At 31.6% G+C, this 26,011-nt stretch overlaps 1 protein-coding gene across 1 annotated transcript; it reads right to left on the bottom strand.

Moving 5' to 3' along the window:
• Positions 1 to 10,172: 10,172 nt before the first annotated feature.
• LOC133284821 (scarecrow-like protein 34) lies at positions 10,173 to 13,320 on the bottom strand. Its single transcript, XM_061481928.1, has 3 exons — positions 13,211 to 13,320; positions 10,698 to 13,006; positions 10,173 to 10,524 (listed from the first exon to the last, which is right to left on the bottom strand). Exon 2 carries the CDS (start codon positions 12,955 to 12,957, stop codon positions 10,750 to 10,752), a length of 2,208 nt encoding a protein of 735 aa, XP_061337912.1. The 5' UTR covers positions 12,958 to 13,006; positions 13,211 to 13,320; the 3' UTR covers positions 10,173 to 10,524; positions 10,698 to 10,749.
• Between the last annotated feature and the right edge of the window lie 12,691 nt (positions 13,321 to 26,011).

The raw sequence follows: 26,011 nt of genomic DNA, 5'->3' as shown, positions 1-26,011 counted from the left end.
ATTATTATATCATACAAATCCACGTACAAAGTAAATATAAGAAAAGATATTATATATCGACTGTCAGATGATTTCACTGACCAATAAGCCTAATATTCCAACTGTAACTGCTCTAATTCATATTGTACATAGAAAAATGATCAGTTCCAAGGATAAAAATCCTCAAAAAGGGAGGAAAGGAACAAATGATTAAGATGGTCATAATATGGAGACATAAAGACATAACTTTGATAAAACCTCAAGGGAGGTTCAAGTGCCTAGAAATAATGAGAATGAAGAGATCTCTTAGTTATGTCATTACAGGAAAAAGTTGGAACTGTAAAGATATAGTTGTCGACAAGATTTTTGCATAAATGAAATGATAAAACAAGACGAGGATTTTGAAGCTAAATTTGTTAAAGAAATGTGAACAAAGAAATAATTGGCCAAAATATAAAGATGCAACTCAAATTCAAAGTTTTTTGACCTATAATCCAAACATGTGAAGGTGTAAAGCCAGTGGGGTACAAATGTGTAAAACTATAATAAGAAAGCACGACTTGTAGTACAATAATTTTCGCAAAAGTCAGGCATTTATTCTCTTGTGGTGGATGCAATCACCTTCAAATGTCTTATTCATCTGACAGTATATGAAAAATTGGCATTCGTCTAATGGATGTTATTATAGCCTATTTATATGACTTATTCGATCGATAATGAAATTTATATAAAAATCCTTGAAGGATTTAAAATTCTTGAAGCATATAAGAATTCCCAGAAAATTTGTTGAATAAAGCTTCAAATATTGGTAAATGGATTAAAGAAATAAAGGCGTATGTGGTATAATCGCCTTGATAAAATATTTATCAGTTGACTTATAATTTAAAGAGATTGTACATGGATAAAACAAATTCATTGAGTACCCCAATGGTTATGAGATCGCTCGACATAAATAAAATATTTATTTCACCCCCGTGAAAAATAAATTCCTAATCTTGAAATGCCAATGGGGCATAATATATAGCATGATAAATGAGATTAATTATATGGCTCGGTTAAGGAGGAGATATTATGATGATATTTACTCATATGATAACTACAATAAAAATTCAAAGGGAGAGTTATAATAATTGCACTCTTTTCTCTTCACCAAGTTTTTATCCCACTGGAATTTTCTTTTGAAGGTTTTTAATGAAGCAATATATTAGCGTATGATTAAGGGTGAACATCCAAGGAAGAGTTGTGAAAATATCAAATAAGTGGATGTTCAACTTTCTAACCCCAGATCTTCAACCTTTTTTACCCTCACATTTTTACTTTCTTGTTTGTAAGTTTATTAGCACGATCATACTCTTATCCCTCTTATCCAACACGAAGATACTAGAATAATTATAAATGCAGGTCATTTACCTGAGCAACACAAAGGCAGATCTCAAACAAGATTTCGATCACAAGTGGAAGCTTAATTATTTCATGGCGTTCAACAAATTCGTTCAAGTGATAATTTGACATTTATTTATCAAGGCATTACCTACTTCAAGTTTTGAGAAACTTTTCGTAAACTCAGAGATATTAAATAATGTTATCTTCAGGGGAGTAAAATAAGTGTTGCACTCTTTTTTCATTCACCATGATTTTGTCCCATTGAGTTTTCCTGATAAGGTTTTTAATGAGGCAGCTTCTCATACATATTTCTTCTCAATAGGATTATTGGACATCCAAGGGAGAGTGTTATAAACAATTTATTGGTTGTCCAATCTGTTATATAACTGTCATGATAGTTGGAGACATTATAACTGTTAGAGACGTTATGACTGTTGGAAACATTATGACCGCTAGAGAAATAATTGTAGCTATTATGTCTTTAATATTTTCTGAGCTTATAAATAAGACATGTATAAAACATCATGGATATACGACAATACAGTGATAATTCATTCCCCTATCTCTCTTATCTCTATATTCTTTCTCTAGTTCTTATTAATTTTACAACAGAATATATATATATATATATATATATATATATATATATATATATATATATATATATATATATATATTTGACTATTCTATTAATCTGGTAAACTTTCCCCGGAATTTTGAACCATTACGATATACGATATATAATTAAAAGTCTAGATGCAAAAATATATATAAATTTGACAACGAGAATTTAATTAATTCAGTTGCATAGAGAGTATGTTTAGATTTTATTTTATGAAATTATTTGTAGTCAATGGTGACTTATCGTGAAGTGATTTATGCATGAAAATTTTTATCTGCTGAAGTTAATATAATAAAATAAATATTGTTTGAATAATATTATTAAAATTAATTTTAAGTGTATAATTACCAAAAATTATAAGAGACTCGTATTGTCATTCTTGTTATAAAATAAAATAGGAGAAATCGATAAAGGAAGGTAAAGAGAGAAAATAAAAAAAGATTAAGGTATGAAGTTTTTTAAAATATATAACAATATCACTAAATAACTCCAAAAATGAATATGAGAATAATTACACTTCAACACATCATTAATATAGTGGTTACCATATACATTAAAAATCATAAAGAAATTCAATCATACGATATATAAAAAGTCATCCGCATATATATTTTAAAAATTTGTTATCAAAAAAAAAAAAAAAAAAACACCCTCACTTGGATGACTCTGAACATGTCTCAATAAAACTTTTTTAAGAAAAAACTTAGCTAAAGAAAAAGAATATAATATGTGAACATTTTTGGCCCCTCATATTAATGAATATACTTAATTACTAATTTCATAATTATGTCCTTGAATGTTCATTAAGATCAATGTTATTAAAACCGGCCCGATCAATGACCCGTACTGCGTCACTGGTTGAACCATATGACTCGGTGATTATATATAAATCTATAATTTATATTAAAAAAATTATAAATATACTCAAATAGCTGAAAAAATATATAAATTTTAAATATTTTAATATAAAAAATAATAAATTATACATTATTTTCCAATAAATGATCAAACAAACACATAATGCTTGTTATATTGGTGTTTCAGGTTCGGTAAATGACATCTCTAACTAGGTCCCTGCGGAAATGAAAAAGAATTTCACACTCTTCCTTTCGGGAAAGAAGGATTAGGAAAAGCCTATTGATTGCAGTTTTATCCAGACCCCCGGGAAAATTTTCTGCATAGTGCATAATTGAGATAATATTAAGATTGTAGGTACATAACTTATGTAAGTCAATAAGTAACATATCACTCAAATATGTCAATTATGATTATTTTTTTGAATTTTTTTTTTTTGAAATATCTTTTTTTAAAAAACCCGGGCCGGGTCACCGGTTTTTCACCAAAATCGGCCGGGTCGTACCAGGTCTGTTACTTGACTGATCCAATGTGATAACCGGACCGGTTCACCGGGTTCCGAGTCGACCGGACCGGTCAGATGACCGGTTCACCGGGTTCCGGGTCGACCCGGCCGGTCCGGTCCAATTTTCACAACAATGATTAAGATAATATACTTTTAAGATGGAGGTTTTTTTTTTATTTGAAGATCTTTTATCCTTAGGTGAAATTGTAGAAATATCTGTGCTAATAACATGTTATAAAATAAAGATAAATAAATAAAGAGAACATATAAAAAAAATCAAAGTATAAACACTTTCGAAAGTATGAGAATGTTATGGCTCGTATTAGAGGCCATATTCTTGAAAGCCCACGAAAGGGAACACAAAGAGAAAACTAAGAGAAATAGAAGAAAGAATCTTTAGATGATACGAATTCTAGTGCGACAGCAAATGATATGGAATTGGGTCCTGAAAAGGCCTAAAATTTCACTGTCCACGGATAAACTCTATAAATAAGAGGTAAAACATTTACAAAGGTAAATGGTAAATCCTATAGGTATAGACTTACTCTATCTCTCTCTCTCTCATTACTTGTTGTCATTGTACGAAAGGCTACATCGTTATTTTTGTGTGATCTGCTTGCATCTTCCTCATAGATACCTGAGAGAGTCCTAGATCCAAAATCAACCTAGTAGTCTCTGACTAGATATCTCTATCCCTCTGATAGAACATTGACGTCGTCTGTGGAAAAAGGCAAATTCTAACCTCTATTACCAACATGGTGAACACTAGGAGCAACAGCCACTGTCGCAGCCTCTGCCTCCACCTGCCCATCTCATCTTGATGGATTAACCCTTCAACAGGCCTGAGCATGACAACGAATTTGGCTTCAACTACGACGTCATCCACATCAGCGATGCCACCTCAGAGACAGCATCCACGCCGACTCCAAACTCAGCCGCCCCCAGTGGCAGACATAGATAATTTATAACGCAAACCACACTCAGCCCGATTTTAAGAGATGGAGAACCACAACTAGATCCAAGATGGACGCCCAGAGGATCTGAGATCTAGAAGAGCCCCTACTCCAAAATGGAAACCCAGAGCACGGGGGAGATCGAGTCCAAGGTGAAGGGAACAGGAGAAGGGAAGGAGGCTGGGAGATTGAGTCCAAGGTGAAGGGAATAAGAGAAGGGAAGGAGGCTGAGATCATAACCATGGCAAAAATGAAAATAAGACATGTCATCGAAGCTGAGGTGACAACCACTGCCGGGATGGAGATGACGGCGAAGCATAAAATGCTGATTGCAATTGAAACAATGAAAACCAAGGCCGAGGTAAAGGAGGTCCATATTGAAGGAAGTATCACAAGGGACAATACAATGATAGTCTATTCATCGATATCATTGTGAATGTGTCCTACCCGTAAGGATGGACGTAGCCCACTTGCCAAAGTATGATGGAAGCCAGGACCCCGAGATTCATCTCGATGCCTTTGACACGAACATGTACATTAAGAGGATTGACGAGCCAATCATATTCGGCATCTTCGTGTCCACCCTAATAAAAGTGACAATGACCTGGTTCTCAAGGCTGTCGTCGAACTCTCTTTTGAGGAATTTACAAGTTTTTTCTCAACTTTGTGAAGAGCCTATAATACATGCCAGTCAGAGGGGAGGAATCTACAATTTGATTACTAATGTTCGGACAAACATACTAAAAGCCTAGAAAGGAATCCCTACTCTAACACGCCCTTTTGATCATTGTAGGATTTGGTGGAAAGCTGGGAAGGTCTGCTGCAGCTTGGTGCAAAGCTGAGAAGAATATTCTCCACAATCCCTGAAGGTTAAGCAAATTAGGCATAACAGATATACCAGGAGCCGAAACCATCAAAAGAATACAATAGGTTAAGTTTTTCATTGTTACATCATACATGTTGTACTAATTCAAGTAACAAGAAAGTATTGCAGGGATTATAACCCAAAATTAAACAGGGGAAGAGAACAAACTATAAAAGTGGAAAGATTAGCAATCTATAAGTGATTATTAGAATCATACCTTTAATCCAGTATGAGTTCTGAAATAGGTATTTGACACCGCAAAAGACAGACTACGACTGGAGAAGCTCTTCATACCTTTATTTACCATGAGATATTGGTGGGTTGATGATAAATTATTTTGTTAATTACTTGCTCCCTGTGTTTTTTCATACTAAACCAGAATAAGCTCATAATACTTTAATCAATATTATTTTTTGAATAAACCACAAGTATCCTCTACGGAAGGCAATCCTGTTCAGGACGGGTTCAGGATTAAGGCTTTAAACCTCTTCCAAAAATGATACTGAGGATTGAACTCATACTCTCACTCCTCTATAAAATGTAACAAGTTGCAAAATTTTGTTTCTTGCAATAATCAAGGTATCCAATCTGATGTGTAATCAGATTGGATAACTTGATTATTGCAAGAAAGGAGGTTTCGCAACTTGCTACATATGGGCTTGTCAACCTATGAAGAAGTGGGATGATTATATACTATATTTATAAATTTATCTCCTCAAAGAGACAGGAGAATGCTACGGCTAGTGTGTTGTGTCAAGAAAAGAGAGACCTTGATGGGAAAACTCTGGAAATATATAGCAAATTTCACAATATGAGCAGCAAATTAATGGCAGGCAAGAAAACGAGATCACAAAAAGAAAGAAAGAAAGAAAAAAGCTTCCTGGTCCATAACAAGTATTACACCAAATCTCTGAGCAATGCTTTGTGGTCCAGACCAAGTGATATACTTATCACTTTTGCAGTGAAACTTAAAATAAGACTGCGTCACACATAGCAAATTGAAATTGAAATTGAAATTTTCTTTTGGAAAGGAAATAAGCACTTAATTGCATCAGCTTCAAAGGCCAATACTCAATCCTATTATATCTCTAATCAGAAAAATATCAAAATTAGTCAACCGAACGGCATCCCAGCAATGCTACGGCATTAAGTTTTTTTAGGATGTTCAAACTCTATTTTAGGTGGTGCAAGTTTAGACAAGGAAAAAAAGTTGAGAAGCTGACATATGTTAACATTTGCATCCAAGTAGTATTTTAGTTCATACAACAACAGATATGAAGTTCCCTTCCAGTGGAGCAAATTACAAGCCATTTTTCCAATTGAGATGCTTTGAGTGGGAATTGAAAGACTTCATAAACGTTGTGTTAAAATGAAATTTCAAAGACAGAAACAATCATAACAATCAAAATCAATCATAACAATCATGGGGTAGAGGAAAGTGACATTCAATAAAGAACCAATCCATGCCCGAGAAACAAAAGGCAGATATTTTCAAGAATCACGCACTCTAGGAAGTATCGCTATAATTGACTTCCGATGCATTAACCTTTGGCAAGGGTGTAAGGAGGACAAGAGGATCGAAATAAAGAATCAAAATTAAGATTCTCTCAATTTTCCAAAAAAAAACATTAACAAAAAAAATGTTGAAGAGAGAAATATTGATCCAACATGCACAGTTTGCCACAATAAGTATATAATCAATGAATTATTGATCAAAATAGAAAAAAAAGTTATAATCTCCAATTTGGCTAAGGGCCTGTATGGTGTGACGTATAAGGCATGATAGTATAAGTTTATACTATACGTTATGACATTTTCAGTTGTTTGGTATGACTATCGTATAGTATAAGCTTATACAGCATAATTCCTTAATATATCAAAACGATGTATAACTTAATCGGGCCTAAAGGTGACGGATAAGGCCTGATAAGAAAATGATGTATTAACATCGTTGACCAATGTAATTCTCAAAAATTAATATATTATTTTAATATTAATCTATTAAAATAAAAATTAATTTTTCAATATATTAATTTTAAAATATTGAATATTTTTATTTTTATAAAAATTAATTTATATTTTGGACACACACTGATCAATAAATTTTTATAAAAATTAATATCATATGACATTTTTTGAAGAATTATATAAAAAATTTATTAAATGATATTTTTATTAAAAATATTTATTTTTATCATATATATATACAGTGCATTACCAAATACTAGATGATATTATCTTATACAAAATATTATTTGATACAATAACGTGTCAAACGCTGGATAGTATTAAAATTCAATCAGGTCTTATACAATCATGCCTTATACTATCAAGTCTTATACTATCAAGCCTTATCCTATACTATGCATCAAACATGCCCTAAGATACAAATTGGAGATGTACGAAATTATGTATATGTGTTCACCTTTAAAATTTACCCTCCCACAGTTTTGATTGTTTATGTAAAGAACCACTTCAACCCAAAATTTTAAGGCAGTGTTTAAAAACCCGGCCCGACCATCGATCTGGCCGAGGTCAGGGGTCACGGGGTCATGAGTTCAACCGGGAGGTCACGGGGTTACTTCGCTGACCTGATTTTATACATTAAAAAAAGATAAATATATATTCTATATGAAAAATTCAAAAAAATCAAACCACCAATCATTAAAGATTCAAAATATACTTAACATAATTCAACCAATTATATCTACAAATCAATATTCACAAGCTAATCAAACTATCAAAGTATAAAACACATATTCCAATGCAATTAATGAAAAGTTATATCTTCAAACTCAGGCCCTTCTTGTTCTTCTCATGCACCTACAATAGTATGTGAAAGGAGATCCCTTACCCAATAGATAGTAATGGAGGAAAGGCGGCGACACAACAAATTAACGGTGGAGAAAGAAGAATCAGCATGGTGGAGGAGATTACCGGAACAGGAAGACTGAGTTTGAGTCAGGGAGAGAAAATCAGAAGAGAAGATGAAGAACAATTCAGATTTCAGATATAGTTCTAAATTTTGACACCAATGAGTTTTTTTGTTTGTTTTCCACATCAAATGACATTATTTTGTGTATAATTTTTTTTAAAAAAATGCAATGACCCCTATAACCCGGGAGTCAAGAGTTCAACCGGGAGGTTTAAGGAGTTAGAGGGTTCAACATGCAAGTAGGGTCTAACTACTAACCCGAACCCTCAGAGAGAGGGGGTCATTGACCCGGAGGGATTGACCCCGAGGTGGGGCGGGGTTTAAAACACTTCTTTAAGGTGTTGAGTGAGAGCCTTTTTAATGATTTATATTATTCTCTTGTGGATATTGCACAGGCCCGATTTTTTGTTTACCTTTTTTATGCTTTTTAATTAATTCCACTAGAAAGTGGGGGCGGTGAGAATCGAACTTGTGACCTTGTAGTCACTCAAGCTTTGATACCATATAAAGAACCACCATCTCAACCCAAAACCTTAAGGTGTTGGGTGAAGGCCTTTTTAATTATTTATATTATTCTGTAAGAGTTTATATGAAACACTGAAGCACTAGTGTCTGATCTACAGGTTCAATAAGCATGTACCAAAAAAATAATAAATAAACACTGCAGCAATAAAAGAAAAGGTAGAGGAGAAGATCAGTAAATATAGATGCCATCCAAAATTCCTTGAAATTGAAAGTAAACAACAGTCTCTCCTCTTGGAAATTTTAAAATTAAACCACGTTGAAATTGAAAGTAAACAGCATCTAATCTCCTGTTTATGAACTATCGTTGGAGACATACATTGATAAAAACTAGAGGTAATCTATAATCTCACAAGTGTCTGCGAGAAATCTTAACCCAAGTAAAGAGAACCCAAAAGAATAGATGCAGTGCCAACAGGATTGATAAATTGTCAAGATAGAAGTATTTAAGTGTTCGGTTCCATACCTGAACACTTACAAAACAAGAATCCTTCAAACCAAACAGAAATCAATCAAAAGTCCAATAATTGTTGCAAAGTAGAATAAAAAGAAAGATAACATATTTATATTACACCTTTCAGCCATGAAATTGAATAATTTGACCACCAAAGGACAATACTTCTCTCCAACGCAGTCAAAAAGATATCTGTCTTACCCGGATGTTACATATGTAATGTAGCATTTTAAAGAATTTTCATTTAAAAAAAGGAAAGAAAATTTATCAACATTTTACAAGCACAAAACATGTTAGAGAAGCAACCAATAAAAGAAACATTTTGAACCATTATAATCAATAATTATAAAAGAAATTGTGTGGTGTGCAATGTCCTCAGAGATAGGGGAATCCTAATGCTAGTGTGTTGTGTCAAGAAGAGAAAGACATTAATGGGAAAACTCAGGAAATATATAGCAGATTTCACAATATGAGCAGCAAATTAATGGCAGGCAAGAAAATGAGATCACAAAAAGAAAGAAAGAAAGAAAAAAGCTTCCTGGTCCAGAACAAGTATTACACCACATCTCTGAGCAATGCTTTGTGGTTCAGACCAAGAGATATACTCATCACTTTTGCAGTGGTACTCAAAATAAGAATGCGTCACACTCACACATAGCAGATTGAATTTGAAATTTTCTTTTGGAAAGGAAATAAGCACTTAATTGCATCAGCTTCAAAGGCCAATACTCAATCCTATAATATCTCTAATTTGAAAAATATCAAAATTAGTCAACCAAACGGCATCCCAAAAATGTTACAGCATTAATTTTTTTTTTAGGATGTTCAAACTGTATTTTAGGTGGTGCAAGTTTAGTCAAGGAAAAAAAGTTTAGAAGCTGCCATATGTCAGCATTTGCATCCAAGTAGTATTTTAGTTTATACAACAACAGATATGAAGTTCCCTTCCAGTGGAGCAAATTACAAGCCATTTTTCCAATTGAGATGCTTTGATTGGGAATTGAAAAACTTCATAGACGTTGTGTTAAAATGAAATTTCAAAGACAGAAACAAGAAGCAAGAATTGTCACTGTAAAACTACTGAAATAGTCATTTGTTTCAAATTAATCAAAACTGTCAACTCAGTAGCTAGTTTATCTTGCGAGACAAGATATCCAGCAAAAAACCTTAGACCAATTTATATATAAGATGTGAAGTGCTTATAATACATGTCGGTCAGAGAGGGAAAAAAATATCAACATTTTGATTGCTAATGTTCGGACAAACATAACTAAAAGCCTAGAAGGGAATTCCTACTCTAACAGGCCCTCCTGATCATTGTAGGATTTGGTGGAAAGCTGGAAAGAAGATCTGCCACAATTTTACAGAGTCTGCATGGTGCAAAGCCGAGAAGAATAGTCATCACAATCCCTGAAGATTAAGCAAATAGGGCATAGCAGATATACCAGGACCTGAAACCATCAAAAGAAAACAATAAGCTTTTCATTGTTACATCATAAATGCTGTAATAACTAAAGTAACAGCTAAGTATTACTAGGATTATAACCCAAATCTAAACAGGGGAAAAGAACGAACTATAAAAGTGGAAAGATTAGAAACCTATAGGTGATTGTTAGAATCATACCTTTAATCCAGTCTGAGTTTCGAAACAGGTATAAGAGTTCAGTAACATATCATTATGCTGGAACCCAACAAGTGGAAGCATACAAAATGCGGCCCTTCCAACCTTGAAGCATCCAGTTGTTATCTTCATCAAAGACAAAATCTCTATGATGCTGGTACCATTCTCTTAACTTATCCCTAAATTTGGACATTAGCTCCTTATCCAGTGGGACCTGCCTAAAACCAGCCCTTGCATTCCTACCCTGCCATTGTTTGTATGTCTCGGGCCTCTCAACCCTCTCAAAACCTTCACATGCCACAACATTCATAATCTCTCGGCCCATAAACTCTTTCTCAATCATCAACCTCCATTCATTGTCACGGGATATGAGAGTATCATACATATCATAAGCAGCAGAATAATGGAACAGTGCCTCCCTGAAGCGTGTGACAAAGAAAGGGGCATTGTAAGATCCATTTATTATGGATTGAACAAAAATATCTGGATTTATCTTCCTGATTAAATTCAGAACCGCGTTTCTGGGACTATTCACTTCAATTGTCTCATCGAGTAAATTTTTAAACCTTACCAGACAGTTCACAGCAAGTACCTCATTGCTCTTAATTTTAAGGTCTTCAATTGGAATGGTTTCCCAGTTTCGTGATGCTATGGCCTTGTACTCAAACGGAACATTGAAACGCTCGCAATAGTTAGCTAGACGACGACCAGTCTCCTCAATTCTTTCTGCGGGACGAAAGCCTGCTTGGGGATACTCTATTCCGGTGATGCGTAGCTTGGGAGGCCCCCCACTTCTATTTGATAAAAACTTGATGAGAATTGGCCACTGGAAACCATACAGGATACCAAAATCAATAATATGAAGGGTTTCTGCCTTTTCAGCTGCTTTCATAATTGCTCTATTTGCAAAGCAATGTGCAAATTTCTTGAAAGGGCAAGCAGATATAAAAACTTGGTAAGCTCTCAGGAAATCAGCAGCGGTGATCTTCTTGAGGCTCATATAAAATATTTGGGTTCCAGTACTGGCACCAACAAAGCGTGCCTCTAGGCCATTGGCGAAGTAATGAGCCAACCTCTGTGATGCATCACCTAACGGTGAAGAATGTTGCCTAATCTGCTTTAGCAGTTCATTAGCAGTCCTGGTGTCACTGGCAGACACAGCTTGTGCACACAGAACCAAAAGGGTTCTCAAATCCACGGTTTCCTTCTTCCTCCCTTGTTTCTTGGAACGAGACTTCCTTCCATCAGATGAATGTGGATGTTCACTTGAGTGTGTGTTACTACTATCTATAACTGATACATCCTGCTGTTCAGCACACAGTGGAACATTTTCAATACTAAGTAACACACGGTCAAACATATCAGATATTTCACTCTCCTCCTCAACACAAACAGCAGACTGCTTGTTGCTTCTTCCTTCTTCTTCACCATCATCACCTTGGCGCTCATGATTCTTTCTACTCTTCAACTCATGTGAATTCTCCCTAGTAGCATCCTCTCCCTTTGGCTCAGGAGACACAGTGCTGCTCTCCAAACCAGTAAAAAGCTGAGGTCTTTGAGGAAGAAACTTACTAGCTTCCTCTAACCCTCTTTTAAACTGCAACATAGAGTCTACATCACTAAAGATATTTTGAGCCAAGAGCTTGCTTACAGAAGAATCCATATCGAACGCACCATCACTAATATTACTCAAATCATGCGGAGAAACAAGTTGAGAAGGCGTGTGGGAAATGGAATGCAAAGAAGAAACACCAGAAACAGGTGTATCAGGTGAAGGGGGCTTCAACTCGTTAGAACTAGCACTGCTCCCAGAATCAGTAGTAAAACAATTACCCTCAAGAATGTCAAGAGGGTGTTGATTTGGGGAAAGAGGCTCTATTGCTTTCAGAGCATCATAGAACGATTTCTCAGTGTCTTGCAGACTCAGAGGGTCATAACACATGCACGGTTTCCTCTCAAAGTTCTCTTCCATAAGAATTTGGCTTATGTACCTGACAGTTTCTGAAAAGTCCGTGTCTTCAAGAGAAGGATCCGCCACCGTGGCCATGGCTGCAAAGGGGCCATCCGCGGATGAAACAACCGGTTCTGACGGAGCAAAACTAAGTGGGTCCCCACCGGGTTCATAAAAAGGAGCATCGGAGCTTGTAAAATCAACAAGGTTCCGGTGGTGTCCGTTGAGATCCCAATCGTTTGGATCAGAGATTATCACAATGTTCCCTTCATCATCCAATTCGTACCTGCTTCCACAAAAGTTTGGATCCATGGCAGCAAAAAAACACTCACAGACACCGAAACCGCTTCAAAGAGTGGCTCTGTTCATCAAACCAAAACAGTCATATCAAAAAAAAAGTGTAAGCAGCAAAGATTCTGAAACAGAACAAGTATGCAAAAAAGAAAAAGAAAAAAACAGACATACAAAGGGAACAATTAACATTAAAAAAAGGAAACACAAAACACAAAGTCACAAACAAACCAACAAACAAACCACGATAGCATAACCTATGACTATGACTGACCATGAATGAATGATAGGAGTTGCAATGTTTCAGTGTTGGATGGAAGGTTACATAAGAGATGTCATGAGTTGAGAGTTGAGAGTTGAGGGATAAGAGAAATGAAAGGTTACATAAGCGTTGCTCAGTGGTCACGTTCTCTTATATAACAGGTATTAACACGAACAGCGCTCTCTGACTTGTCGTCTGTGTGATTCCACGAATCTTCCCGAAGGAAATTTTTTGCCTGTGAAAAATAAACGGACAATCATTACACAGTTCTTTTTTACCTATAAATAATGGGCTTTATTAATCTTATGCAATAGGAGAGAACTCTCTCATGCAATAGAGATAATCATGTGTGGGATCCACCCCTATAGAAAAAGAAAAAGAAAATAAAAAAGTAACACGGAAATCGATGTATGTGTAGGAGAGAAAAATTCTCTCCTACAACATAAGAGTATATTTTCCTATAAATAATAGGTTATTTAGATGAGATAAACAACTTTCTTACACAAAAAAAAATTAGGTCTCACTATTCTTTTTTTTCTCTCCTCTACAACACCGAGTAATTTTTTGCTGTTAAAATTTTAAGAATTTTAATACTCTTAAAAATATAAGAAATATTAAACTCATTTTCCTTTTTACGATAACATATAGAGAATCAAAATAAGAAAGATGTTAAAATTAAATAAATATTATTGTATAAATTTTTTATCAAGGAATCTTATTTTAAACTCGAATCCATCTTGGTTATTGGAATTTTATTTTATATAAGTTATTTTATTTATTAAATTAGATCAGTTTTTAAATTTGTGATTCGTAATGGTTTGGAAATATTGAGAAGTGAAATTGATTTTATTTTGAAATTAAAATCATTCAAATTCAACGATGTTTTATTTTTATTTCTACATATATAGAGTTAAACTAGGAATGTCCACACACAAAAAAAGAGTTAAACTAGGAATGATTTTTAAATTAAATAAATTTTATTTATGAATTTTTAAAGCTTTTATTCTAGTATTGAATTAATTATTTTTCTTAGATAAGATATTTCATTTGTAAAATGAAATTATCTCTCAGATATTATTAATAAAAATAGTGATAATTGATGAAAATTACTTCAGAACAAAAAGAAAATTAAATACCATTCATTTGCTTGGTTTATTATTCTCTCTATTCTAATAAAATATAACTGAATCTAGTACGAGCTGGTTCTGATATTAGTTAGTTCTATAATATATGGATTTTGATTTTCTCACGTTACATGAAAATAGGATTTTATACTGTGACTCAATTAGTGATAGATTTTGCACTTATTGAAAAAGGAACAAAGAAAAAAAAAATTGCACGTAAATAGAATGATCACAACATGAGAAAACACTTCTCAGGCAACATGAGAAGTGTTTTTCCCGTAACGTATGAGCTTTGATTTTCTCATATTGTATGATAATAAGATTCTCATATTGTGACTCAACTAGTGATGAGCTCTATACTTATTACAAAAAAAAAAAAAAAAAAAACTTTACCTGGAATAATTCTGAATTTTTTTTATATATCTATTGATTCTTTGATTATTCTATTAATCTGGTATGGACCATTACATGGATCCACTTGCCCTGGAATTTTGAACCATACGATAATTAAAAGTCTAGATGCAAAAATATACACATTTGACAACGAGAATTTGATTAATTCAGTTGCATAGAGAGTATGTTTGGATTTTATTTCATGAAATTATTTTTAGTCAATGGTATTGGTGACTTTTTTTTTTTTTAGGTAATTGGTATTGGTGACTTGTCGTGAACTGATTTAAGCATGAAAATTTTTATCCGCTGAAGTTAACTTAATAAAATAAATATTGTTTGAATAATATTATTAAAATTAATTTTAAGTGTAGAATTACCAAAAATTATAAGAGACTCGTATTCTCGTTTTTGTTATAAAATGAAATAGGAGAAATTGACAAGGGGAGGTAAAGAGAGAAAATAAAAAAAGATTAAGGTATGAAGTTTTAAAAAAGTATAAGAATATCACTAAATAACTCCAAACATTAATAGGAGAATAATTACACTTCAACACATTAAAAATCATAAAGAAATTCAATCATAAGGTATATAAAAGGTCATCCGCATATATATCTTAAAACACCTTCACTTGGATGACTATGATTATGAACATGTCATGTTAAAGCCTTTAAAAAAAAACACAGGTGGATAAAAACTCAGATAAAGAAAAAGAATATAATATTCACATATAACATATTTGGCCTGATATCAATGATTATACTTAATTATTAATTTCATAACAATGCCCTTGAATGTTCATTAAGATAGTATATTTTTAAGACAGATTTTTTATTTTTATTTTAAGATCTTTTACCCTTAGTTGGAATTGTAGAAACTATTTATGTTAATAACGTGTTATAAAATACAGAGATAAAAAAATAAAGAGAATAGAGAAAAAAATTCAATGTATAAATACTTGACAAAGTACGAGAATATCACCAAATTCCTATTCTTCATTTTCTATGGAAACTATATATATATATATATATATATATATATAACTCTAATAGGCACTCTTATTAAAACTGGATCGGCCCATCAATCGATTTGGTTCTGACATTGGACCGCTTAAGTATGTGACCCTAGTTTAACCCAGTGACCCGGTTTTCTCATTAAACTGGGTTTTTAAAATTAGCTACAAAATATTTTTTCGCAGCAGATGGGATTCAAACCCGACACATTGGAATGAGGAACACCACTTCAAACCACTAGACCACCATCATCAGTTAAATAAAATACACAATTTAATATATTATTATATAACTATTAAGTTAAGAGAATTAATTCAAAAATTGAATCCAATGGGATTCGAACTCCTTCCATTGAGGATATACAACATAGCAAATACCACTAAACTACATCAGGTTATTGTTTAGATGACACCATTCAAAATATTTATTATATAATTAAGTATAAAATATAAATTTATATATATCCAGATCATGCGGTTCAACCAGTGATCCACCGGTTGAACCATTGACCCAGTACCTCGGCCGGGTCAATGACCGGTCCGGTTCTAATAACATTGCTAATAGGGGTGTTCGCGGTCTAGATTGGATCGATTTTGAAAGCAAAAATCATCTGATCCAATCCCTTCGGTTTGATCATGTAATCATCCATTCGGTTTAAATTTTTTTTCAAATTCGATCCGATCCGATCCAATTTTTTTCGGTTTGGATTGGATCGGTTTTCGATTTTTAAAAAATTCTAAAATTTATTTTTGATTATTGTGCAAATAACATCTTTTGTGTATATTGGCTTTGTAATTTATTTTTTTAAATATAAAAGCATCAGATAATATAGTTTTTTTTTGGACAATGACATATGAAGCTCTACATAGATAAAATTTTGTTGATGAGATATGACTAGGTTTTTTCTTGGGTTTAGTTGATGAGTTAATGGGTCTTGGGTTTAAATTTTTTGGGCCATGATTGAGGAAAGACCCAAGTAGGTAGAGGAAAATTAATATATTGGATCGGTTTGGATTGGATCGGATTTCATCTACCAATTCAAAAACCGATCCAATCCAATTAAAATTTGCAGTTTTTATTCGGTTTTTGGTTTTTCGGTTTTTAATTTATTCGGTTATCGATTTTTCGGTTCGGTCACCGCGGTTTGAATCGGGTTGGATCGGTTGATGAACATCCTTAAACTCTAACAAGAATAGAGGAATAATAAACCCTAACCCAAACCAACATTATTAATATGATGATTACACAATACTTAAAAAAATAAGAAATTCAAGGATCATCATGAGACATGAAAAATCATTCACATATATATTTTACAGCACTTGTTTGTTTATTTCATTTTATTATTTTATAGTATTTTAAACAAATGATATAATATTTTTTTACGGATTTTATTGTTTTATATGCTTTCATCATCTAAGAGATTAATATTTTCAACATTTTAGTCTATTTTAATATTAGAAAGTCTCTTAAGTGTTTACCAAAAAAAAAAAAAAAAAAAGTCTCTTAAGTAAGTTTTTTTTTTTAAGGACTCTCAACATATGGATAATTTGTTTTGAATCTTTAATATCGACTCTAGGATTTCATTCAAAGATATTCAAAGTTAAGTCTCAAAGTTTCAACCAAAAAAAATAAAATAAGTTAAGTCTCAAAGTTAATAGTATGATATTCAAAATTAACTTCCTAAGTTGCATAAAGAAATGAAAGTGTCTTAAGTTGCATATTATTGCCAAGATATTTATTTATTTCTTAAGTTGCATAAAGAAATGATTAGTCCGATTCGGGCGGGTCCCGATATTAAGGCTTTAAATTCATCCCATAAACGATACTGAGAATGATCGAACACATGTTAAGAAATTTATTTATGGGTTCGCTTTTTCTGCAGTTACTGCATATAAATTATCTGCAGTAAACCCAATACGACGTCGTTTTGGGACGGAAATCATGGTATTTTTATAATTTTAATTTATTTCAAGGTTAATATAGTCTTTATAATTATAATTTTCTAATCTTTCAATCCCAAAATGACGTCGTTTTGGAAGTAAATGCAGATAATTTATCTGCATTAACTGCAGAAATAATATTTCTATTTATTTATATCAATAGAAATCAATTAAAGGATAATAGATATTCATTTCCCAATAAAAAATATTTTTTTTTTAGTGATAAGGGGTTTGAGTAGTTTGTATTAAGTTATGTGTTTAATTTCTACCATTATATAAAAAAATAGAATAAAGAAAATATGATTCAAGCACATCTTAAGAAAATGAAATATTATTTATCCTAAAAATAATGAATTTCAGTTTTATTATATAGAATTTCAGCAAACATTTTTTCTTATTTTTGATCCTTAATATTATTTTAAGTATTTCTAATTTTTAGATTTTTTTATTAAGTTTAAGTTTTATCATAATGAATTATAAAGCAAACAAATATGATAAAAATTAAAAATAAGATTATTTAAAATATTTTATTTAAAAAATATGCATGTAAATAATCAAATAACAGCTATATATAATATAAAGATAAATGATTTCTCCAGTCAATGGAGATAAATTTTTTTCGGTAGCCCAAAATGACATTATTTTAGTACATAAATTAAGGTATTTTTATAATTCTAATATATCACAGGTTATATTAGTCTTTAGCATTATAATTTTTTAATCTTGTAACTCTAAAACGACGTCATTTTAAACTTATTGAAGATAACTTTATCTTCGGTGATTGAAAAAATATTTTTCCCATAATATATTATGGGAAAAGTATTTCTTCAGTCACTTGAGATAAAGTTATCTCCAACTCAAAACGACGTTGTTTTTCAGTGAGCTCAAAACGACGTTGTTTTCCAGTGAGCTCAAAACGACGTTGTTTTGAGATTATAAGATTAAAATATTATAATGATAAAAACTAATATAATCCTGCAATAAATACATTGATTTCTGCCTCAAATTGATGTCGTTTTGGGCTCACTGGAGATAACTTATCTCCATTGACTGGAGAAATCCTTTACCTATATAATATATGTAATATTTTTTTAAAATATCTGTGTAACTCGCTGATTGTATTAATTTTATGAAAATATTTTAAATATAATTTTAATAGCATAGTTCGAGGTCAACATGTTACATTTTTAAAAAATATTATTCTAATTACACGTTTAATCTAATTTTCACTGCAGTAGTCAAAAATGTAAAAAGAAAAAAGTTAAACATCGCTACAAGTACAACAGCTGAAATTGAATATTATATGCTGAAGTGATAATAATAACTGATGAATAGAATCTGATATTTATTTTTTCTAAACAATAGTTAGATTGCAATCTGTTTCTCTCTCCGAATTCATTGATAGTTGAGATTATAATTCAACCATTACGGAGAGAAATAAATATAGTAGAATGAAAAGATATAGTTTCATGATATCTTATCCTATCAAATATACGAGGGAGGTTATAAACTTATTTCCTCTTATAACTATTTTGATAGATATTGGACTAAAATTAAATTAATAATTTTTATTTCATTTAACTTTGATTTAATAATTATAGAAGTGGTTATGAGAGATTATAAGAAAACATATATTATAAGTTATAGATATGGAGATTGATCTTTTGACTTTAGAGTAAGACTTATCTTAACCGTTGATTTCTGTTCATCTAACGGATTAATAAATTATTAATTTTAAATAAATAATAACAATTAGATGATTAAAAATCAATGGTTGAGATAAAAGTAAAATTTATAAATCTTATTCTAGAGTCAAAATATTCATTCCCGATGTGTATATATGTGCATCCTTGGTCGTCCGCGGCAAATTGGAAAGTTTGACTGGCCGCCATTAATATTAATGATAATGAAACGGAAAATTAGGTTAAAACAGGAAAATATTTTTTCCATCTTTTCTTCTTATGGGATAAGAAGAAAAGAAGAAAATGTTTTCATAAAAAAAGAAAAAGAGAAAAAATGATTTGACATCTTGGTCCTACAGATTTTGGATCTTGGTGTTCTCTATTTTGTCTTTTCTTCTTGTCTTCCGAATATAAGAAATACTGCATATTACAAAATGTCAGCTATCAACAAGATAAATATGGGTCATTGTTTTGATATTAATTTTTTTCATGACATAGCAAACAAATTTTTGTGTGTGGTGAAAATGACATAGGAAACAAATACCAATACATGAAATGGACGAAGCGACGACAAAATAAAAATAAAACTGGTAAATATCAATGCGTTATACATGTTTTTATAATTTAAATGTTTTAAAAAATATATAATTAAAAAATAAAATGTTAGAAAAAAATTCTACAAATATAAAAGGTATGCATAATTAATTTAGATAAAACTTAAAAAGTATAAGGTAAAATAAAAAATTATTGAAAATTATAAATAGAATATGTATGATTAATTCAAATGAATTTATCTTTTAAATTTAAAATGAAAAAGTTAATAATAGCATAATTAATTTTTGAAAATAGAATAAATTAAGAGATTATGTCATTCTTGAAAAATATAATATAATTCAATATATAAAAGTGGATAAAAAGACACTCTTAATATAAAAAAAAATTCAAATAAATACTCTTGTTACAGTGCGTTTTAAAAAATATTATGGATTTGTTTGTCAGAGAAGCGTATAATTAGAGTTTTTTTTAGTACAATAATTAGAGTATTTAGAATAGAAACAAAAAGTAGTTTAATTTTAAAATGAATAAATAAGGATATATTTTCCTTTAATTTCAATGGGTTAGGATCTGGAGGTCATGCATGGGTCAGAGAGAAAAGGGTTTAGAAGTGCTTGAAGTATTACACCAAGAGACATTAAGTTTGGAATACTCAATAGTGTTACTTCCAGCTAGAGATATAAATAGGCTAGGCTAGGCTTTGACTTAAATAGATCAAGCTTGTGTAAAAAATATTGGGTTTGACCTGACCAGTTAACCTGTGTAGGTTCCAAATTACAAGTCTAAACTGACCTATATTTAAAAAATAAAAGTTTTGACCTAGACCCGTTAGCCTGTTTAAGTCTATTAAACTTTCAACAATTAAAAGAATAACTAAAATAATATTACTTTATTATTCAAAATTATTAAAATAATAATTTATTTATTTTATTTAAAATAAATAATATGATATAGGCCGACCTGTAGGGTTATAGGTCCGACATGTACAAAAGAGCATATGGCTTGTTTTTTAAATAGATTTTTTTAAAAGTCTATGCCTGTTCTATTTTACTATTTATAATAGGCCAAGTGTGACCTAATATAGGCAAGGCCGTAGGCCCCTGTAAGCCGACCTAGTCCCTTTACATTTCTACTTCCAAATTAAGAAATCCTAAAAATAATGCAAGTTATTGGGCTCCAACCCATATGAATCCAAATAACCATATTCTCACTTATTGGAACATACTATTGGACAATATTATTAATATATCTAACACATAATACATTTTAAATTAAATTGATAATAAATATTTATTTATTTTAAAAAAGTAAATCTTATCTTTGATAATGATTTATGAGTCTTTGAGGATCCTCGACTTCAAGATGTGAATGGAACATATATTCGGCCTCCCTTATCATTATGTTATTCCAATGTGACAAATTTTTCCTCTTACTATCAAGCTAAGGTGGTATCATGACAAGGATGATAAATTTTCCTAGTAAATTGTGTTATAGAAATTGTGTATGTCATCTTATACAAAATAAAAATAAAAATTGTGTATGTCATTGTTAATATTTCACAAAAATCGAGTTCTGAAAAGAATCCCAACATCCTCCCTGGAATTCTATTCGGAAGCTACGGGTTCCAAGCAAAGTAAAAGATACTTGTTTGGCAAGTTATGCATAGCGAAGTTGCAATGATAGATGTTCTTGACCAATCACCACTGAATAAAAATCTACTTGGATGGTCGCTGTTTTTTTATGTCAAAGCTATATACCATGTCATGGTTTGCGTTTCCAAATTTGTTTTGACCTTTAAAGTGAGAACGTGATTAACTGGGGGGGGAAAAAAAAGAGATCTCAATATAATAAACTGTTTTAGAAGTTGAAACCGGGTTTTGAAACTATGTAGCAGCACTTGGTTACCACAAAAATAGTGACATAATATATGAAGATAAATAATTAAATATTCAGGTGTCAACATTATTCGAACAAACCTACAACTTTCTTCATCATTTCACGTAAACGGTTAATCTTAACGAGGAAGCAAGTCTTCAATTCAGAACAGTTAACTACGTAATCATCCACATGCCCTGTTGTTTGAATTTTCAGAGTTTTCAAAGTCAAATTATGCTTAAGGAACATTTTCACCGTGGGTATCACACAATGCACGCACGCGTAAAATTGGCACGGAGGCAGGTCACGTGACTCACGTCCATACACACGTGCACACACATGTCATATGCAAGCATTCAAGAGCGTTTGCTATTTTTTAGGTGAAAAAGAAGATTTTCAGGAATATTTTTTTTTCAGCTAAGTTGTTTGATAAATCAAAAATTTTCGGAAAAGTTGGATTAATTTTACGGATGATATAGTTAGTTGATTGTAAAATATTGATGGGGATTTAAATCGAAATGATAAAATTATTCATTTTTATTACACATCCGCTGATATATTGTATGAGTGCATATTTTTTTTTGGTAATCTGTATAAGGGCATTTTAATGTGAAAATGTGTTTCCCAGTTGGTCGAAAAAAAATAATACCATGCATGGAGTGAGATTATTTTTTTTTCATGTGTAATTAAAAATAAGAATGATGGGGAAAAAATATCTTGGGATTTTTTATTTATTTTTACTCGTATCAAACATGGTAAAAAAAAATTTCATCCCACTTTTTCATCATTTCAACCAAAAAAAGAAAAAAGCCCAGTCAATTTTTAAGGCTATTTTTTAATTATTATTATCATAGTTACTTCACGATTAATAAAGAGAATCCTATTCGTAGGGAAATCAAGACAAGATTACACATCAAATAGGGTTTTGCTACCAAATAGTGGTAGCTCAGTTGACGCATGAGAGCTAAGTAGGTGGGGTGAGAGCATGTGTTTGAATCTCTCCAGTATCACCTTTGGGAGAGATTTAAAATCTTAATCCTAGATCCGTCCCCAATCGAATTAGTTGCGAAGCAATAAACCGATTAAAATATTTCTAAAAAAAAATAGAGTTTTGCTTATCTCTCAATAGTGTTTTTGATCGAGCGCGGTGAACTTAGTTTTGGATTGCACTTGTTGAGAAATAAAATTCCCTCCATAACAAAAGGATAAAGGAGGAAGATAAAACGTTGGAATTCTCCCATAAAGCTAGCGTAGAAGGCAATTGAATGTAGAAGCAAGTTAATTGTGCTTTAGGCCAAAATCAAGTTTCATGAGTAAAATATAATTTCAAAGGGCAAACTCCATATTTCAAATTTTCAAAGACCCAAATGTCAATCCAAACACTAACTTATTTGGTTGCAAAATTCACTCATTTTTCAAATTTATTTTTCCTCTTAACCCTAAGCTTGCTTATGGCGCAAAGCATGGAAAATCTTTATCTTTTTCCACTGCACAAGTAGAACATTTAAATATTAATAAATAAAATTTAGTGTTGTTTACTTCATGTATCATTAATATTATGCATGTCTTCTAAATAAATAATATCACCAAAAATTTAAAATTAAAATATAATTTATATTCTTTATTAGGTATACCACAAAAATAATAAAATCATAAAATAAAAAATCAATATGAATAAAGGATTTTTTTCTTTTGTTATCATATCATACATTTCAAAGAGATTTTGACTATAAAACTATTCAAATACCATTCATTTTTTAAAAATACTTTAATTTTATAGAGGTTTTCAAATATAATCATGTTACTCTCTCCAATCCATATTAAGCATTATTGATGGAAAAAATGTGATCTATTTCAAGATGTTCTCCTACTAATAAAACTAATTTTAGTTTTTCTAACTTTTTTTAATATCCTAAAATCTTTCCAAGTCTCAAGAATTAGTGTGACATGATAGAATAAAGTAATTAGTTGTTAAACATCAAGAGTAGTTTATGTAAAAAATAATAATATTAAATGAGAATACTTCACAACAAACAATTATTTATTTATATTACATTATTAACACCGATGAGGCCCGGAGCCATAATGCTATTCCTAAAATTATTCCTGATCTGGATAAATATTATACAAATACAAGGCCAAAACTAAAAGCCTTTACTATTAAGAAAGCTCATAGTCAATAAAGGCTGCAAAACCCATTTCTCCAAGCTGCGCAATAGATATGACAGCAAAGACACCTCTATAGCAGCAAGCTCTCATGACAGCCATCAAGCTGCACAATATTAATGGCCTTATCTCATCAAGCTCCTCAACATTAAACATGACAACTTTATTACTTTGCCTCCAAGACAAAGTAAACCTGATCACTAAGTAACATCTCCCCAAGCTACTCATCTCTCCACTATAAAAACATGTATCAACACTAAGGTATATCATCTTCTTCTACATAATAAAAAACCTGCTTGAACCAAATCTGACTTGAGCGTCGGAGTGCCTTGCAGGTACACCCCCCATCGCGTTCCATTGAAGACCCATGGGATAAAGCGGCCCAACTGCAAGATGCTCTGACCCAAGACGGTTCCAGGCTGTGTAGAGGAAGATCACATGATCGGCCCAGTTGTAAAAACCTGTTCTGATCAATTCCAAAGAGACCTCAATATCGTTATTTATTTATGGATTTAATCTTTCTCATGTTATAAGTGATAAATTTATCTTATATATATATATATATATATATATACATATACATATACATATATATATATACATGAAGGGTTTTATTATTCTCTTTTTATATAAGATAATTAATTATCTTATGTTATAGAGAAAAAATGGATGGGTGCCATAATTACAAGAAAAAAGAAAAAAAATGGGATGCGAAAATCGAAGTGAGAGAACATGAAAGAAGTTATCTTATGTGAAAGGAGAATAATATTTCTCATACATGAACTGGACGAAACGTCGACAAAATAAAAATAAAACTGGTAAATATCAATGCATTATACATATATTTTTTAATTTAAATGTTTTTAAAATAGGTCAGGTTATATTTAAAAACTTACTGTTTACAAATTTTTACACACTAAACTATGTATTTCGTAAAGTACACACTAAGTATTTATACTCCTCAGAGTACATAATTTAATTTGTAAGAGTTAGGGGTGTGCATGAGTCAAATTGAACTGAATTTTTTAAATATATGAACCGAATTGGTTTAAACGATTCGATTCGGTTTGAAAATGTTTGGCTTGATTGAAAATTGGTTCGGTTCGATTTGAAATCGGTTCGGGTTGAACCTATTTTGAAAATAAAATAAAATAAAATAAATTAAAGAAATAAAGTAATAAAACGGTTCGGTTCAGTTTGAAACAGGTTCGATTCACTTCAGTTCTTGAACTGGTTCTTAAAAAACCAGTTCGGTTCATGAACTGGTATTCAAAAACAGGTTCTTTCAAGTACAGTTTGGTTCAGTTCACAGTTCAGTTCAGTTTTTTGGTTCTTTTATGCACTCCTAGTAAGAGTTTGTAAATATAAAGTTTATAAGTATAATCATTCCCTTTTAAAATATATAATTAAAAAATATAACATGTTAGGAAAAAATAAAATACAAAAAGTATGCATAATTAATTTAGATAAAACTTAAAAAGTATAAGGTAAAATAAAGTGAGGGTGCGATTAATTGGGAAGAAAGAAAATGATATCTCAATATAATAAAGTGTTGTAGAAGTTTCCACAAAAATAGTGACATAATATACGAAGATAAAGAATGAAATTCTCAGGTGTCAACATTCTTCGCTGATAAAAACTCATGTTAATTTCAATTAAACATGTGTAACATATAGAGTTGACTGAATTATAATTGTTTTATTTTGACGTCATGATTAAGCAGTGCACATTTTATACAGGCTACCGAAGAACCACCGGATTGTTAATTAATATTGCTTGGTTGCCAAACCTACAACTTCCTTCATTTCACGTAAACTATGTAATTATCCACACGCCCTGCTGTTTGAATTTTCAGAGTTTTCAATGACAAATGCTTTAGTTAAGGAACATTTTCACCGTGGGTATCAGTATCAGTATCACACAATGCACGCACGCACGCGTAAATTTGGCACGGAGGTAGGTCACGTGACTCAGGTCCATACACACGTGCACACACATGTCGTGCACAAGCATTTAAGTTAATGCACACGTATAGCATAGGGACATGTCATGCGGTGACAGATGA

This window comes from Gastrolobium bilobum, unplaced genomic scaffold, assembly GCF_033153095.1.
Source record: "Gastrolobium bilobum isolate Gb01-03AN ecotype WA unplaced genomic scaffold, APGP_CSIRO_Gbil_v1 utg881, whole genome shotgun sequence".
Classification (NCBI taxonomy): Eukaryota; Viridiplantae; Streptophyta; class Magnoliopsida; order Fabales; family Fabaceae; genus Gastrolobium; species Gastrolobium bilobum.
This window is presented reverse-complemented; position numbering and strand designations above follow the sequence as displayed.